We start from the raw sequence: 15178 nt of genomic DNA, 5'->3' as shown, positions 1-15178 counted from the left end.
AGGCACCTGTGGGAACATTGCAGCCTTTACCCACCCCGAGTGAACCATGGACCCATTTGTCCATGGATTTTGTGGGCGAACTCCCGAAGTCTGAGGGCATGTCGGTCATTTGGGTGGTAGTCGACAGATTCAGTAAAATGGCCCATTTCATGCTCCTGAAAGGACTTCCCTCGGCCCAGGAGTTGGCCGATCTCTTCATCTTGCATATCTTCCGGCTACATGGCATTCCGAAAAATATAGTGTCAGATCGGGGAGTCCAAATTGTTTCTAAATTTTGGAGGGCATTGTGTCATCAGCTGGGCATGGAACTTTCGTTTTCGTGGGGCTACCACCCACAGACCAATGGTCAGACCGAGAGAATTAATCAATCGCTGGAACAATTTCTAAAGTGTTATGTTGCGGATGCACAGACTGATTGGGTCAAGTTCTTGCCGTTTGCAGAATTTGCACACAAAAATTTGAAAAGCTCTTCTTCTGGATTCTCTCCATTCCAGGTGGTAACAGGAAGGTTGCCTAGGTTCTCCCCATTGCCAGTAGCTTCTACTCTGTTTCCAGCTCTGGAGGATTGGCAAAAGTCATTTAAAAACATTTGGGGAATTGTGAAAAAGAATCTAGAGAAGGCTTTTCAGAGTCAGAAAGGACAAGCTGACAAGAAACGTTCCATAGAGTGGAAGTTCCGGCCAGGAGACTTGGTCTGGGTGTCCACTCGTCATTTGGCTCTAAAACAGCCTTCACCAAGGCTAGGACCCAGATTCGTGGGTCCTTTCCCAGTAACCAGGAAAATCAACAATGTTACTTATGCCATTGATCTTCCTGCCAGTATGCGGGGTGTGAGATCATTCCATGTATCCCTGCTTAAGCCAGCAGTGCATGTAGATTCCACTCCTTCTCCCCCTGTGATGGTAGATGACCAACCTGAGTATGAAGTAGAACAATTTTTAGACCCACGCATTGTGCAGAACTCAGTACAGTATTTGGTTCACTGGAAGGGTTATGGCATTGAGGAAAGAACATGGGTACCTGATTTCCGCATGCATGCGGATGAATTAAAGAGGGAGTTCCACGCCCTACATCCTGAAAAACCGGGTAGGAGCTGTCCGGAGTCCACTCCTCAGGGGAGGGGGGGGGGGGGGTACTGTGAGAAAACGCGGAAAAGCCGCCGCGTGTGCTCAGAACAAGGCGGCTGATTCCGCATCCAACGCGGCGGTTTGCACGCGTAGGCCTACATCTGCCAGTATGGCTAAACTTGGAGAAACCGCCGCATGCCCTGATAGCGGTGCGGCTGGTTCCGCGTCCAGCGCGGCGGGTGGTACACAACACGTCTGGTGTGGCTGGGACTGATAGTCCACACAGGTTCAGAAGGACGCGCGCGCGCGCTGAGAGGCAGAACTTTTATGACAGCCAGAAGGGAGTCAGCTGACCAAGCCAGTCAGCTGACGATTCAACCAGTTCCCATTGGTCCAGCACTTAGGGGAGGCGCTGGAGAGCGCTGTGCTATATATACCGGGTGCTGGTCATTCACTGGTTGTCTGCCATTGCGATCACTACGTGGAAGCACTCAGACCTTATTGTCAGAATCTGTGTTACCATTCTGTTATACTTCAGACTAGTTCCAGGGTGTTGATGATCACGGACCTCACACCCAAGATTAGGGACTTGTGTTATCATTCTGTTATACTTCAGACTAGTTCCAGGGTGTTGATGTTCACGGACCTCACACCCAAGACTAGGGACTTGTGTTATCATTCTGTTATATGTCAGACTAGTTCCAGGGTGTTGATGATCAATGGAGCTCACACCCAAGACTATGCATTGTTTATTATTTGTTATGACTTACTGCTTTCCTGACCACTCTTCTGTTCGCTGATTTGGTACTTCGCTATATCTGATACTCTGTTGCCAAACCCTGCGTGCCTTAGGATTACCGAATCAGCCTCCTGTCTTTGTACTTTGTATGTCCGTGTGTTGCCGACCCGGCTTGCCCGACCTTGAGAACTATCTCCCCAGTTAAGAGATAGTTCACAGATCAGTCAGTGACATCCTCCTATTGGTGTCACTCACGCTCTGGTCCTTTCCTCTCCCAGTCTGACTCCTCCCTGCGGGAGATTCTCAGGCTGCTGAAAGGTACTCATTCTCTAGTGCAGTATTCCTTACTGCCTTTGTACCTGTCCTCCAGATATTGTTCTCAAAGTATTACTGTTGCACCAAACACTCATATCACTCAGGTGTCCAGAGGTTAGTAATATATCTGATTATCGGTGATACTGCAGATCATCAATGATCAGGTATATATCTGTATTTTTGGTGATACTGCAGATCACTAATAATCAGACCCTCTCTGTGTTACACCGATCGTTACACTGGGCACATATACCGCTGGCTACATATACTGGGCACATATACCCCTGACTACATACTGCATACTGCGGACATATACCCGACTACATATACTGGGCACATATACCCCTGGCTACATATACTGGGCACATATACCCCTGCCTACATATACTGGGCACCTATACCCCTGCCTACATATACTGGGCACCTATACCCCTGACTACATATACTGGGCACCTATACCCCTGGCTACATATACTGGGCACATATACCCCTGCCTACATATACTGGGCACCTATACCCCTGCCTACATATACTGGGCACCTATACCCCTGGCTACATATACTGGGCACATATACCCCTGACTACATATACTGGGACATATACCCCTGACTACATATACTGGGCACATATACCCCTGCCTACATATACGGGGCACATATACCCCTGACTACAAATACTGGGGATATATACCCCTGACTACATATACTGGGGACATATACCCCTGACTACATATACTGGGAACATATACCTCTGCCTACTTATACTGGGCACCTATACCCCTGGCTACATATACTGGGCACATATACCCCTGCCTACATATACTGGGCACCTATACCCCTGGCTACATATACTGGACACCTATACCTCTGGCTACATATACTGGGGACTACTAAACCCCTGACTACATATACTGGGCACATATACCCCTGGCTACATATACTAGGCAACTATACCTCTGGCTACATATACTGGGGACTACTATACTCATGGCTACTTATACTGGGGACACCTATAGACCTGGCTAGCTATGCTGGGGGTACCTATTTTGGGGGAACTGCTGTCAGATTATCTGCATTTTTGTGGAACCACTGTTATTTATTTTGGGGAACAGCTGCCAGATTATGTGTATGTTAGGGGAATGGCTGCTGCCACATTGTCTATTTTGGGGGAACCACTGCCATATTATCTGTATTTTGGAGGAACTTCTACCAGATTATATGCCTTTTTGGTGGAATGCTGTCAGATTACATCTATTTTGGGGGGATACACTACGGCAGAGCTCAAAATTCCCAGGCAGACCTTTTACATCACTGCTAAGGTCATGTATATTTGGCCCCACCCATGACCACACCCACATTATGTTTGGCCACGCCCATTTTTGGCACCCCGCGATACGCAGGGTGTTTTAGGATGAGTCCACTCACCTCTTTACCCAGGACTAGACCCCTGGTCTTAACCACAACTCATTGGTGGCCTGGAGGGGGCATAGTAATTAACGTCACTGGGACTATTGCAGGAGCAGGGTGAGCCCAAATTTCCTGGTGCCTTAATTACACCTACACCTGCATTAATTACAGGTGTAGGTGCCTTAAAGAGAAACTCCGACCAAGAATTAAACTTTATGCCAATTAGTAGCTGATACACCCTTTTACATGAGAAATCTATTCATTTTCACAAACAGAGCATCAGGGGGCTCTGTATGACTGATATTGTGGTGAAACCCCTCCCACAAGAAAAGTATGTACTCTTCGCAGTTTCCTGTCTGTGAACCTTGCTGCGTTGTGGGAAATAGCTGTTCCAACTGCCAAAAATCATACAGCAGCTACATCACCTGCCAACAGTAAAATGTTCACTGGAGTTCCTCTTTAATTACACCTGCAGACCTACTACATTTTGTGCTACGGCATCGAGCTGAGACTGGTCAAGCACGGCCACTTCTAACTGTGAAGTGTGGTGGTATTTCACCCCTAACTTGTATGGGTAGATAACATTATTGATCCTAATATAGTTTGCCACATCTACTGAAGCTCAGTCATTTAGCATCTGGCTCGGAGCCTAGCAGTTGTATTTGCTTATAGCACTGGAGTGTCACACAGCATTACATAATAGCCATTATTTACACATTAACCGTCCATTAGTCACCTTCCTCCCCTCCTGTGAGATTTTTCCCCATTGGGAACACACAGAAGCATCTTCAAGCTCTCTCTGACAGGAATGAAATTCCTCACTACAACTCCCATAGTGCTCCACGCCGGGGTGTGGGCGGAAGCTGCCTCCTGCTCAGGGGGAGTCAGGCTGGAAGAAGCCGTATTGCATTGTGGGGAGTGTAGTGCGGAGAAGGCGAGCAGCTTCCTGTGTGCTGGAGAAAGTGAAAAAGGCAGCATGTAGAGTGGGGCGGCTGGCTGTGGACACACACAGGTCGGTGCATGTAGAGCCACAGGGTACCCCTTCATCTCATAGGGCCGCCCAGCACTCCGTGCCATGGAGGAGGTGGACCGCATCCTCATCCACACTCTGCGGACCTGCGGCACGTAAGTAGCCCTCAGAGGAGGTCATGTGACCTGTGTCCAGCTGTACCTTCTGCAGCCCTCCTCCTGTATCTTATGTGACTGCACAGCCTTATGTATCTCTCTTCCAACACATCTGAAGACCAGATCCTTCATTCTGCATTGCACTGTCCTCTCCATCCTGTCCTGACTTTTATCTGTAGCTGCATTTTCATCATATCTCCTTCAAGAAACTGACCTCTTCATGTTTCCCTCTCTCTCTTCATTTGATTGTCCTCTCTTCCTTCACAGGGCAGCCCTCATTTACACTGTCCCTTTCCACATCATTTATCAGCAATATGTAGTTACATCTTCATCATGTCTTCCTTCAAGGAACTGATCTCTCTTCAGCAATCCATCATCATGTGACTAGCATGTCTTCCTTCACAGGACTGCCCTTATAGCATACCCTCCAATATCATGTGGTTTGTATGTGTAGCTGCAGCTTCATCCTGTCTTCCTTCCTGGAGCTGACCTTTTCATACTCCCCACTCTGTCATGTGACTGTCATGTCTGCCTCCATAGGACTGTCCTGATGCTATTTTTCTCCCACATCATATGACTTGTGTAACTGCATCTCGTCTTCTTTCCTTTTTCATGTACCCCACTCAGCATGTAATGTCATGTCTCAATGGACTGTCCTAATTAACTCTCACTCCTGCATCATCTTCCTCAGGTCTTCCTTTTGAGAGACAGTCATTTGCATACCTTCCACTTCCTTATCATGTGACTGTCCTGTCATGCTTTCTTTTAGAAGACTGCCATCCACATGCTGACCCCTCTCATGTGATGTGATGTGTTGTGTTGGGTTTAGCTGCACCGTTATTTTAGTGTTCTTCAAGGGACCATCCTGTTCATACATCCCACTCCCTCATAATGTGACTGTCACTGCACAGTAGCACAAAGCCGATTATGCATGGAGAAAAAATCCAGCGCATGTCAATATTACTGGCAGTTAGGGCATGAACCGCATCTCTCTTTGTTTAAAGTGAACCTGAGATGACTATAATGGGTATATTTATACTTACCTAGGACTTCCTCTTGCCCCATGATGCATGGGCTCCCTTACCATCCTCTCTGGCTGCTCCGTTGTCTTCTAATTCTCCTTGGTAATCTAGCCAGTCATGCGCTTGCTTTTCCCGGCAGCGCACCCCCGCCGAACTCAGAAGCATTCTGCGCAGACTGCTCTCGTCTGCGGGAGCCTAAACTGGGGGAGTGGATAGCGAAGGAGCCCACGCACCTCATGGGGCTGGAGGAAACCCCAGGTAAGTATAAATACACCCATTATTGTCATCTCCGGTTTCCTTTATTTTTTTTTCTTTATGAGTGGGATTTTTATATGCTTTGTTTATATATTGAACAGGGAGAAGCTAGACAAACAATGATAATGAGATGCTGGAGAGTTGAAAATGCTGGCCACAAAGAGTTCATCCTTCTCAGCAGCACAGAGGAGGTGGACAGGGCTAGCTTTGGGCTCAGAGAGAAAGACCTGGCTGATCTCTCCTCCCGCTCCTCCCTGACAACCTCATGTGGATAGTGATATGATAGGGCAGAATTTTGGTCAGTTCAGACTGCTGTTCATTTAATCAAGCTGTATCACACAGGAAGACAGGTTTGCAAATCCAGCAAGCCAAATCATAAAAAATAAATAAAAAATAATGTATGCGCAAATCTTAGTTGTACACAAGTGACTTTATTCTACTTGGTATACATCAAACTTTCTCATGCATGCTCTTTATGGAGAAGCTTGTACACAGACAGATATGTGGCCACAACAAGCATATTCGTAAGTTTTGTTAAACACTGTATATACTAGCATATAAGCCGAGGTACCCCCTTATCCCCTTATAAACCAGGAAAAAGTGATTGACTTGTGTATAAGCCCCCTCCCCAATATAGCCCCCTCCGTAGTAGCCAGATGTTTCCCCAGTACAAGTCAGTTCTCCTCCCCATAGCCAGATGTGCCCCAGGATCATACAGCTGTCTTAAGAAGCCACTAGATGGCATCATAGATATGAGACACAGCGATTGCCACACAGGAAAATTCCCCAATCATTTCACCCCTCCAACACATTACTTGCGTGCTCTGCTCTACAAGCCAGGGGACACAGGTAGTCTTGAGCAGCACTCTCTGCACACCATGTTGCAGGGGATGAGGGGCACGAGGTTGCAGGGAAACAGCTGACAAAAGTAGGATCACTAGTGCACGATACTTGCGCTCCTCCTCTGCCAGTAACAACATTTTTTATGCTGAAAAATTAGGCTTATATGCTAGTATATACATTATGTTTAGAGGGAACCAGCACTGGAACAGTGGTGTGGAAGAAGAAGATCAAGGAACTCTGTGGACTATTCAAAGGCTTCCCAATGCTGAGGCGGCGTGGGAGCGATCCATGTGGATGGAGCTGGAGGAAGCCCTAGTTATATATAAATCTTTCAATATTGATTTTCTCTGGTACACTTTAAAGAGAACCCAAGCCAGATCTAAAAGTAAAAAAAATAAATAAATAAAAAAAATGCTACATTATCCCGGCGGTGGCCAGATCAGGTAGAGTCTATTAGCGTCCAACTCCTCTCCCCGTGGCTCCTATCTCCTGCAATCCTTTAGTTTTACTTTTTTGGCCCTCGGGGTTATGATGCTGCAGAAGCAGCTGAGAGTACAGATCAGATGATTGGCGTTAGGGGGCAGGAGAGAGGCGGGGGGGGGGGTAGACAGTGGAGAGCCAGTTAGAAGGCTCTGATAGACGTGGAAGGGGTGTTACGCAGGCGTTCCTCTCCTGCAGTGGGACTATTAGTCTGCCAACAAGCTTCTTGGGAGGGGGGGGGGTATCTAGCGGGGTACAGCGGGGACCGAAAGCAGTGAGCAGGGCACACAGAGGCATGTCCTTCAGATGTAAACATGCCCTTATGTCCCTTTTTTAGATTTAAAACTGCCTCGAATACACTTTAAGGGACGCTTTCAGGCCCACATTAAAGAACTACCTCTGTGAATTCTATATACATTTTTTTTTCATAGTGATCTGCATCTTGGCAAGGCTGAGGAACATCTTCCTGATAGTGGTGGGAATGTCCTGGTGTCTCTGGAGTGTTTACAAATTCCTTTGTCTTTTTATTCATTCATGCAAGCTTTTTCCAGTTTTAATTTACACTACAATAAATGTCTGCCTGTGTTTGTGTGTAGTTTTGGTATGACTCAGCTGCAAATGATGGATTTTTGTTCACTTCCTTTTTGAATTCCTGTTTATCGTAGTCTTGTGGTGTTTGCGTATAATCTAATTGATGCGTTGCTCACAGTGCATCAAGCCATATCCGATTCCTTGTTACTTCCGTGGACAGATCTGTCTCAGACCAAATTGCTAAAAACTGCCCAGAAGATTAATATTACTATTACTATGCATTTATAAAGTGCTGATACATTCTCTGCAGCACTGTATATAGTAAGCTGAACAATTCTTGTCCCTCAGAGGGGTTCACCATCTAATACTCATACCAAAGTCTATTGCTAGGTTTGTTGGAAAGCCAGTGGAACTGTTGGTGTGCTTAAAGAGAACCTGAACTAAAAATAAAAAGTCAAAATAACCATACACAGGTCATACTTACCTCCCATGTAGTCTGCTCATCAATCTTTCTCCTCTCCTGCGTCCTGTTTTTCCACTGTAATCGACAGAATTCTCTGTCCTCCATTTTGAAAATGGCCATTACCCCATAACAGCTTTCTGGTCAGCACACAGTTAAACTGTAATATCGCCCACTTGAGCCATAGGGAATCATGGACATTACCTTGCACATGCAGTTGTAACTGACAGCAGCTGATATATAACTGACAGCAACTGGTATATTTCAGTTCTGACAAAATATTGTCAGAACTGGAAGGGATCACTGTAAGAAGAAAACGGTGAGCTTCTGAGAGGAACTGATGGCGAGGCAAGTATGTAATATTAATTTGCTGCTGCATCATGTGTTTATTTTAAATAATTGTACTAATTTCAGGTTCCCTTTAAATAACTTGATTAACCAGCAGTTTCGGCCAACCAGCCCAAATCGCCGGAGGTATTCGCAGTGGTGAAAGCGAACTTCTTAGGTCCTTAGGTGCGTTTGCCAAGCAGTTCAGCCTCCAGTCTGCTGGCCACCAGTGTAATCCGAGTGCAATTTAAATGCATCAGAATTGCAGCGTTTGTAACACCACTCACATCAACGCTTGACACACAGTGCTGTTACTGGGTGGCATGTCGAGTCTGTCGGGGGGCGTCTGTACAGCGCTGCGACCAGATGCTTCTAAGAGCTCGGCCAGTGCAGGAGAGCAGCGGACAGGTGGTGACTTTACTACTTGTCATCTGCCCGTGTGAAAGGACCCTCAGGCTGTTTGGGGGTTCTGTTGTGCTTAACCACCCTATTGGTAATCCTGAATCAGGCTCGGGACAGAAATCCGCAGCTCAGAGCAGTAATCCTGTGCCTAGGTGAGTTTTGGGTAGGAGCTGCTGTAGATCTCTCTGTAGTATGTTTTTTTTTTCTTGGTTTTAGGGTCTAACAGCTTTGAAAAAATTGCATGGATTTTAGACCCTGAATCTGGAAATAATTATCAAGCCTAGCGACAAAAAAGCTCATCTGCCAAGCTTTTGTATTGCCCTGTAATATTACACTGCAGAGTGTGCAGCGTAGCAACTTCCCCTTTTGCCAGTCCCACAGCTTCTGCCCTTTACCTATAATATTACACTGCAGAACATTTAGTGGACAATCTTCCCTCCTCCTTTTGACCACCAAGCCACCTGCTGTTGCCCCACTAAATACTGAGTAACATCCAGCAGTGTGATAGAGAGGAGTAAATACTAAGTAACATCCAGTAGTGTGATAGAGAGTAGTAAATACTGAGTAACATCCAGTAGTGTGATAGAGAGGAGTAAATACTGAGTAACATCCAGTAGTGTGATGGAGGAGTAAATACTGAGTAACATCCAGTAGTGTGATAGTGAGGAGTAAATACTGAGTAACATCCGGCAGTGTGATAGAGAGGAGTAAATACTGAGTAACATCCAGTAGTGTGATAGAGAGGAGTAAATACTGAGCAACATCCAGTAGTGTGATAGTGAGGAGTAAATACTGAGTAACATCCAGTAGTGTGATGGAGGAGTAAATACTGAGTAACATCCAGTAGTGTGATAGTGAGGAGCAAATACTCAGTAACATCCGGCAGTGTGATGGGGAGGAGTAAATACTGAGTATCATCCAGTAGTGTGATGGAGAGGAGTAAATACTGAGTAACATCCAGTAGTGTGATAGAGAGGAGTAAATACTGAGTAGCATCCAGTAGTGTGATAGTGAGGAGTAAATACTGAGTACCATCCAGTAGTGTGACAGAGGAGTAAATACTGAGTAACATCCAGTAGTGTGATGGAGAGGAGTAAATACTGAGTAACATCCAGTAGTGTGACAGAGGAGTAAATACTGAGTAGCATTCAGTAGTGTGACAGAGGAGTAAATACTGAGTATCATCCAGTAGTGTGATGGAGAGGAGTAAATACTGAGTAACATCCAGTAGTGTGATAGAGAGGAGTAAATACTGAGTAACATCCAGTAGTGTGATAGTGAGGAGTAAATACTGAGTAACATCCAGTAGTGTGACAAAGGAGTAAATACTGAGTAACATCCAGTATTGTGACAGAGGAGTAAATACTGCGTAACATCCAGTATTGTGATGGAGAGGAGTAAATACTGCGTAACATCCAGTAGTGTGACAGAGGAGTAAATACTGAGTAACATCCAGTAGTGTGATGGGGAAGAGTAAATACTGAGTAACATCCAGTAGTGTGATGGGGAAGAGTAAATACTGAGTAACATCCAGTAGTGTGATGGGGAGGAGTAAATACTAAGTAACATCCAGTAGTGTGACAGAGGAGTAAATACTGAGTAACATCCAGTAGTGTGACAGAGGAGTAAATACTGAGTAACATCCAGTAGTGTGACAGAGGAGTAAATACTGAGTAACATCCAGTAGTGTGATGGAGAAGTAAATACTGAGTAACATCCAGTAGTGTGTTGGAGAGGAGTCTCTTTAGCTGCCTCTCCTGCATTCCAGTTGATTGGATCCTTTCTTCAGCCACAGCCTCCATTGTCCACCAGGTCCCAGATGCCGAGTCTTCTGGGTCCTCCTGTTGTCATAGACCCCCAAGCCTTGCTCAATGTCCCTCCTTTTATTGCTGATCTGCTTCATGCAGTATTGCGATGGGACACCAGTGGCTGTGGTACTGGTGAAGTAGGGCATGCTCTACATCAGGGGTGTCAAACTCAACCACATAAGGGGAGAAAATCTACAAAATAGTCTAAGTCGCAGGCCAGATTGTTTGTTTGTTAGTTAAGATTTAACATTTATTGTACAATCTCAAACTAAGTGATATAATTATATTGATGGTGAGCGGCCTGCTCCTCCACTTCCACAGAGCAGTGCAGGGGAGCAGCTCCAGTGCTGCTTTGAATCTCCTCTGATCTTCCTGACAGCCACATGCTCTATGCTGCATACCTCTGGTTCCTGAGGTAAGTCACGTGATTGAGAGAAGGAAGTATAGAAGCACAGAGCATTCGACTGCCAGAAAGAACAGAAGAGCTGACCTATCACTGGAGCAGGCAAACATTACACTGCTCCACTGTGCTACTCTATGTGGGGAGATTGGGGTGGGGAGGTGTGTATGATTTACCAGTTGGGGGGGAGCTTGGAACCAAGGAGGGGGCCCCATGCTAATTTAACTGGAGGGGGTCCCCCGTGGGTTATTGCTGCACCCCGGGTCAAACTGACAGTTTCAGTCAGAAACGCTATTACTAGTGTGCTCCCTTGGACTTGGCAGGCAGTGTGCTTTCTTTTACTGCTAATAATGATGGACATTGGTAGCTCTCGAGGGCCACATAAAATGGCAAGGAGGGCCATATTCGGCCCGCAGGCCTTGAGTTTGCAACTTGTACTCTACATTAAACTGAATATAAACTGAGAGTTGATTTAAACTGGAATTAAAGAATACCCGAAGTGACATGTGACATGAGATAGACATGTGTATGTACAGTGCCTAGCACACAAATAACTAGGCTGTGCTCCTTTTTTTTTCTTTCTCTGCCTGAAAGAGTTAAATATCCGGTATGTAAGTGGCTGACTCAGTCCTGACTCAGACAGGAAGTGACTACAGTGTGACCTTTGGGCTCAATATTACTTGGCATGAGGCAAAGAGTCCTCATAGTATGTATTGTAGCTCTGTCTGCACTGTGCTGGAGACAATGGTGCATCTAACTTCTTCCTGTACAATGTTATGCTAGGTACACACGATACAATTTTCTGACCGATTTACTAGCAGATCGATTATTTCCTCAAAGGACAAAAATTCCAAAAAGAAAAACAAATCCCATAATCATTGTTTACTTCGTCAAGCCAGATTACTGATCTTGTCAGTCTCTTTTGATAAGCTGTATTGCTATTTACTGTATGAAGACGGAACCTTTGTGGACACACAGTTTTATAACAATTTTTGGGAAATTTTGTATGAATAATGTATCGATCTTTTGCAAGATGTGCTGTGATAATTTTTTTTCTTTTTTGAATTTTTGTCCTTTAAGTAAATCAAACATTGTACGGCGGGTGTGGTGGATCACCCCGTTAAGGACAGTGTGGTGTTTTTGCCCTTTTCTACTTAAAAAGGTATAATCCCAGATACACATTGACAGATCGATTATTTCCAACAGGTCCGATCTCTTTTTCGATCGATTTTCCATAGAAGTGAACAGAAAATTGATTGGAAATCAGATCAGACCTCTGGGAAATAATCTGACCGTAAAGGTGGCCATACATCTGGCGACTTGGTGGCCGATTGACCATCCAATTCGATTATTGTAATTGAATGAAAATCGGTGCCGCTAAGTGCATGCCTGACTGACAAAGGAAAGGCAGGCAGGCAGGAAGGAAATTGGTTGCATTGTCGATCGCACATGCTACAAGATGTCAGGCTGAAGTTGGTTGGTCAGGTGTACGGCGGCAGATTTTGGAACGCGCGTCGAAACCCCCGCAATGTATAAATGTGCCCCCCGTAATGTATAAATGCACACACTGGGGGGCACATTTATACATTGGGGGCAGCAACGACGGGCTCAGACAATTCCCTGAAGATTTCATGCTGAAATAGAACGGGAATTGGCCTGTGGATTTTGGGCAGCTTCGACCAGAATCTGTCTGAAAATTGTATTGTGTGCACGTAGCATGAGGGCTGGAGTGGTGAGATCTGTCACTGTTGGATGAGGAGAGAAAGGGAGCCAGGCAGAGCATCTAGGTTTGTACAGGTATTGCTGAGTAACAAGTCGATCTTCCTACAACAAAACAAATAACAGTATACCGTATGTCTGCACTACGTGGAGTATACCTACCAAATACTATTGTTTTGTTTCCTATATTTATTTCAACAGTCTGTGCCTAGATATTTGTAGATGAGTAATCTGTGGTTATGGCAAGTTTAGCAAACTTCTGGTTTCTGAAGTAAAGGTCCTTACTTCTTTGCATAATGATGTAGCTGATCATGTGATTTTCCTCAGATGTACCAGCAAGTTTCCTCTCAGTAGAGTCTACTGTACAGGGGAGTCCCCAACTAACTAACACTTGAGTTACAAACGATTGCCGATACAAACGGCACAATGCAAAATTTGATTGTGTGAATAAGTAAAATCTTGTAGTTTTTGAGAAAATCCCAATTCCAAGAAAAAAGTTATTTTTTACTAAACTCGGCAAATTTACTTTTTGCTGCAGTAAACTAGGCTATTTATAAAGTTTTGAGTGCTGCATACACATTTTATACATTTTTAAAGAGAGTCTGAAGCGATTATTCAAAAAAAAAATACATATACTCGCCTAAGGAGAGGGAAGGCTATAGAGCCTTTCTGCTCCTGTCACAGTTCCCGCATTTGAGTGCTGGCTCATCTTTTAGCATTCTCCGACTAATGGGTTCGTTACTGCTCTATGCTGCTGCGGGGGGCTTTGGCAGTCTTCGGGAGCAGAGTTCTCTCCAAGACCGGCTGTTCCTAAGCGCATGCATGAGAACGCTCTCTTGTGCAGTACGGAGCCGCCCGTCTACGGGAGCACTTGCCTCCGGAAGAGTGCCAAAGCCTCCCACAGCGGGGGATTTGGATGGGGGATTCTGCAATGGAACAAGCAAACCGGGTGAGTAACGGGAAGGCTCTATAGGTCCCAGAGCCTTCCCTCTCCTTAGGTGAGTATTCGCTTTGTTTTTTGTTTTGTTTTTATAATCACTTCAGATTCTGGTTAAGACCAAATGCAGTCCCTATCTTGTTAATTAACCAGGGACTAACTGTACCTTCATGTTTTATTTTCCTTTCTTCTTCTTCAGCTTATCCACTTAGACTGGACTGGATTTGCTAGTTAACATCAGATATCCACTTCCTGTCCTAGAAGGCTTTGGGTGTCAGCCACAGTGGATCTGTTTCAAACTGTGTTTTTCCTTACAGGGAGATCCCAGATGAAATACAAAGTGTCCGACAATTCACTACAGAAATAATCGTAGAGGCAGTAGTGAGATGTCTGCGTGTCATCAACCCCTCCGCGTCCTCCAACCTCAGCCATATCCTGCCCCCAGGAATGTCTGCCCGCTTCCGTATAGGTACCAGCCTGGCGCAGGCTTGTCAGGTGAGTAGATTATTTTTATTATTATTATTTAACTATATTTATAAAGTGTTAACATATTACGCAGCTCTGCACAATAGATAGGGGATACATTACAACATGAAACAATTTTTACAGGCAATACAGGTAGTCCTCGGGTTATATACGCCCGCTTTACGAACGCCCCGCCGTTACGAACGGCCCGCCGATAGCTCCGCCCCGTCGATGACGTCACCGCGAGCGCCGGATTTTTGTGATTTACAAGTTATTAAGTACTTTAACATTGCTCTAAAGACACCATGTGTGTATGGGGAGGTGAGCAGCTACATACCGCACACCTCCCGTGCCCTGGCGTCACCCTCTGCCTCTGAAAACCACCTCCGTATCACTAAACAGATCCGCGCCCTTTGACCAGGATACTATACTGCGCATGCGCAGTATGCCGGGTTGCCTCCTGCCCTGCGTCAGAGGACGCCGATCTGTTTAGTGATACGGAGGTTAAATCACAAAAATCCGGCGCTGTCCCGACTTAAGGACAGATTCAGGTTAAGAACGAGATGACAGTCCCTATCTCGTTCGTTAACCGAGGACTACCTGTATAACGTTCAGTGGCACGTAAAATAATGATGTAACAATGTACGGATAAATCCAGCAGACAAGTCACTGAGTCCATATGCACTGTAACAAAGACAGTGTTTCTGTTTACCAGAAATGTGAAAATACTCAGCAGTGGCTGGATAGTGTAATGGTTAAGGGCTCTGCCTCCGCACCTATTCAGTAAGGAGCTCTTGGGTGAGACTCCCTAACACTGCTACTGCCTACTGAGTGCGCTCTAGTGGCTTCCTTGCAAGCGCTTTGAGTCCGACAGGAG

At 45.5% G+C, this 15178-nt stretch overlaps 2 protein-coding genes across 3 annotated transcripts in view; one reads left to right on the top strand and one right to left on the bottom strand.

Annotated features, from left to right (window-relative positions):
* CACNA1F (calcium voltage-gated channel subunit alpha1 F) overlaps positions 1-4371 on the bottom strand; it is a 349606-nt gene extending 345235 nt beyond the window's left edge. The window contains exon 1 of one of the 2 annotated variants that reach the window (XM_068248313.1): positions 4242-4371. The gene's annotated coding sequence lies outside the window, so the exon portion shown is untranslated. The remainder of the gene's footprint in view (positions 1-4241) is intronic. The other variant, XM_068248312.1, reaches the window with a different exon arrangement.
* The window catches only part of CCDC22 (coiled-coil domain containing 22), a 50866-nt gene continuing 39666 nt past the window's right edge, over positions 3979-15178 (top strand). The window contains exons 1-2 of the mRNA XM_068248318.1: positions 3979-4652; positions 14154-14331. Coding sequence (XP_068104419.1) covers positions 4603-4652; positions 14154-14331 — 228 coding nt within the window. The 5' untranslated portion in view covers positions 3979-4602. The remainder of the gene's footprint in view (positions 4653-14153; positions 14332-15178) is intronic.

This window comes from Hyperolius riggenbachi, chromosome 8 (assembly GCF_040937935.1).
Source record: "Hyperolius riggenbachi isolate aHypRig1 chromosome 8, aHypRig1.pri, whole genome shotgun sequence".
Classification (NCBI taxonomy): domain Eukaryota; kingdom Metazoa; phylum Chordata; class Amphibia; order Anura; family Hyperoliidae; genus Hyperolius; species Hyperolius riggenbachi.
Note: the sequence above shows the minus strand (reverse complement) of the source record. Positions and strands in the feature narration are given on the sequence as shown.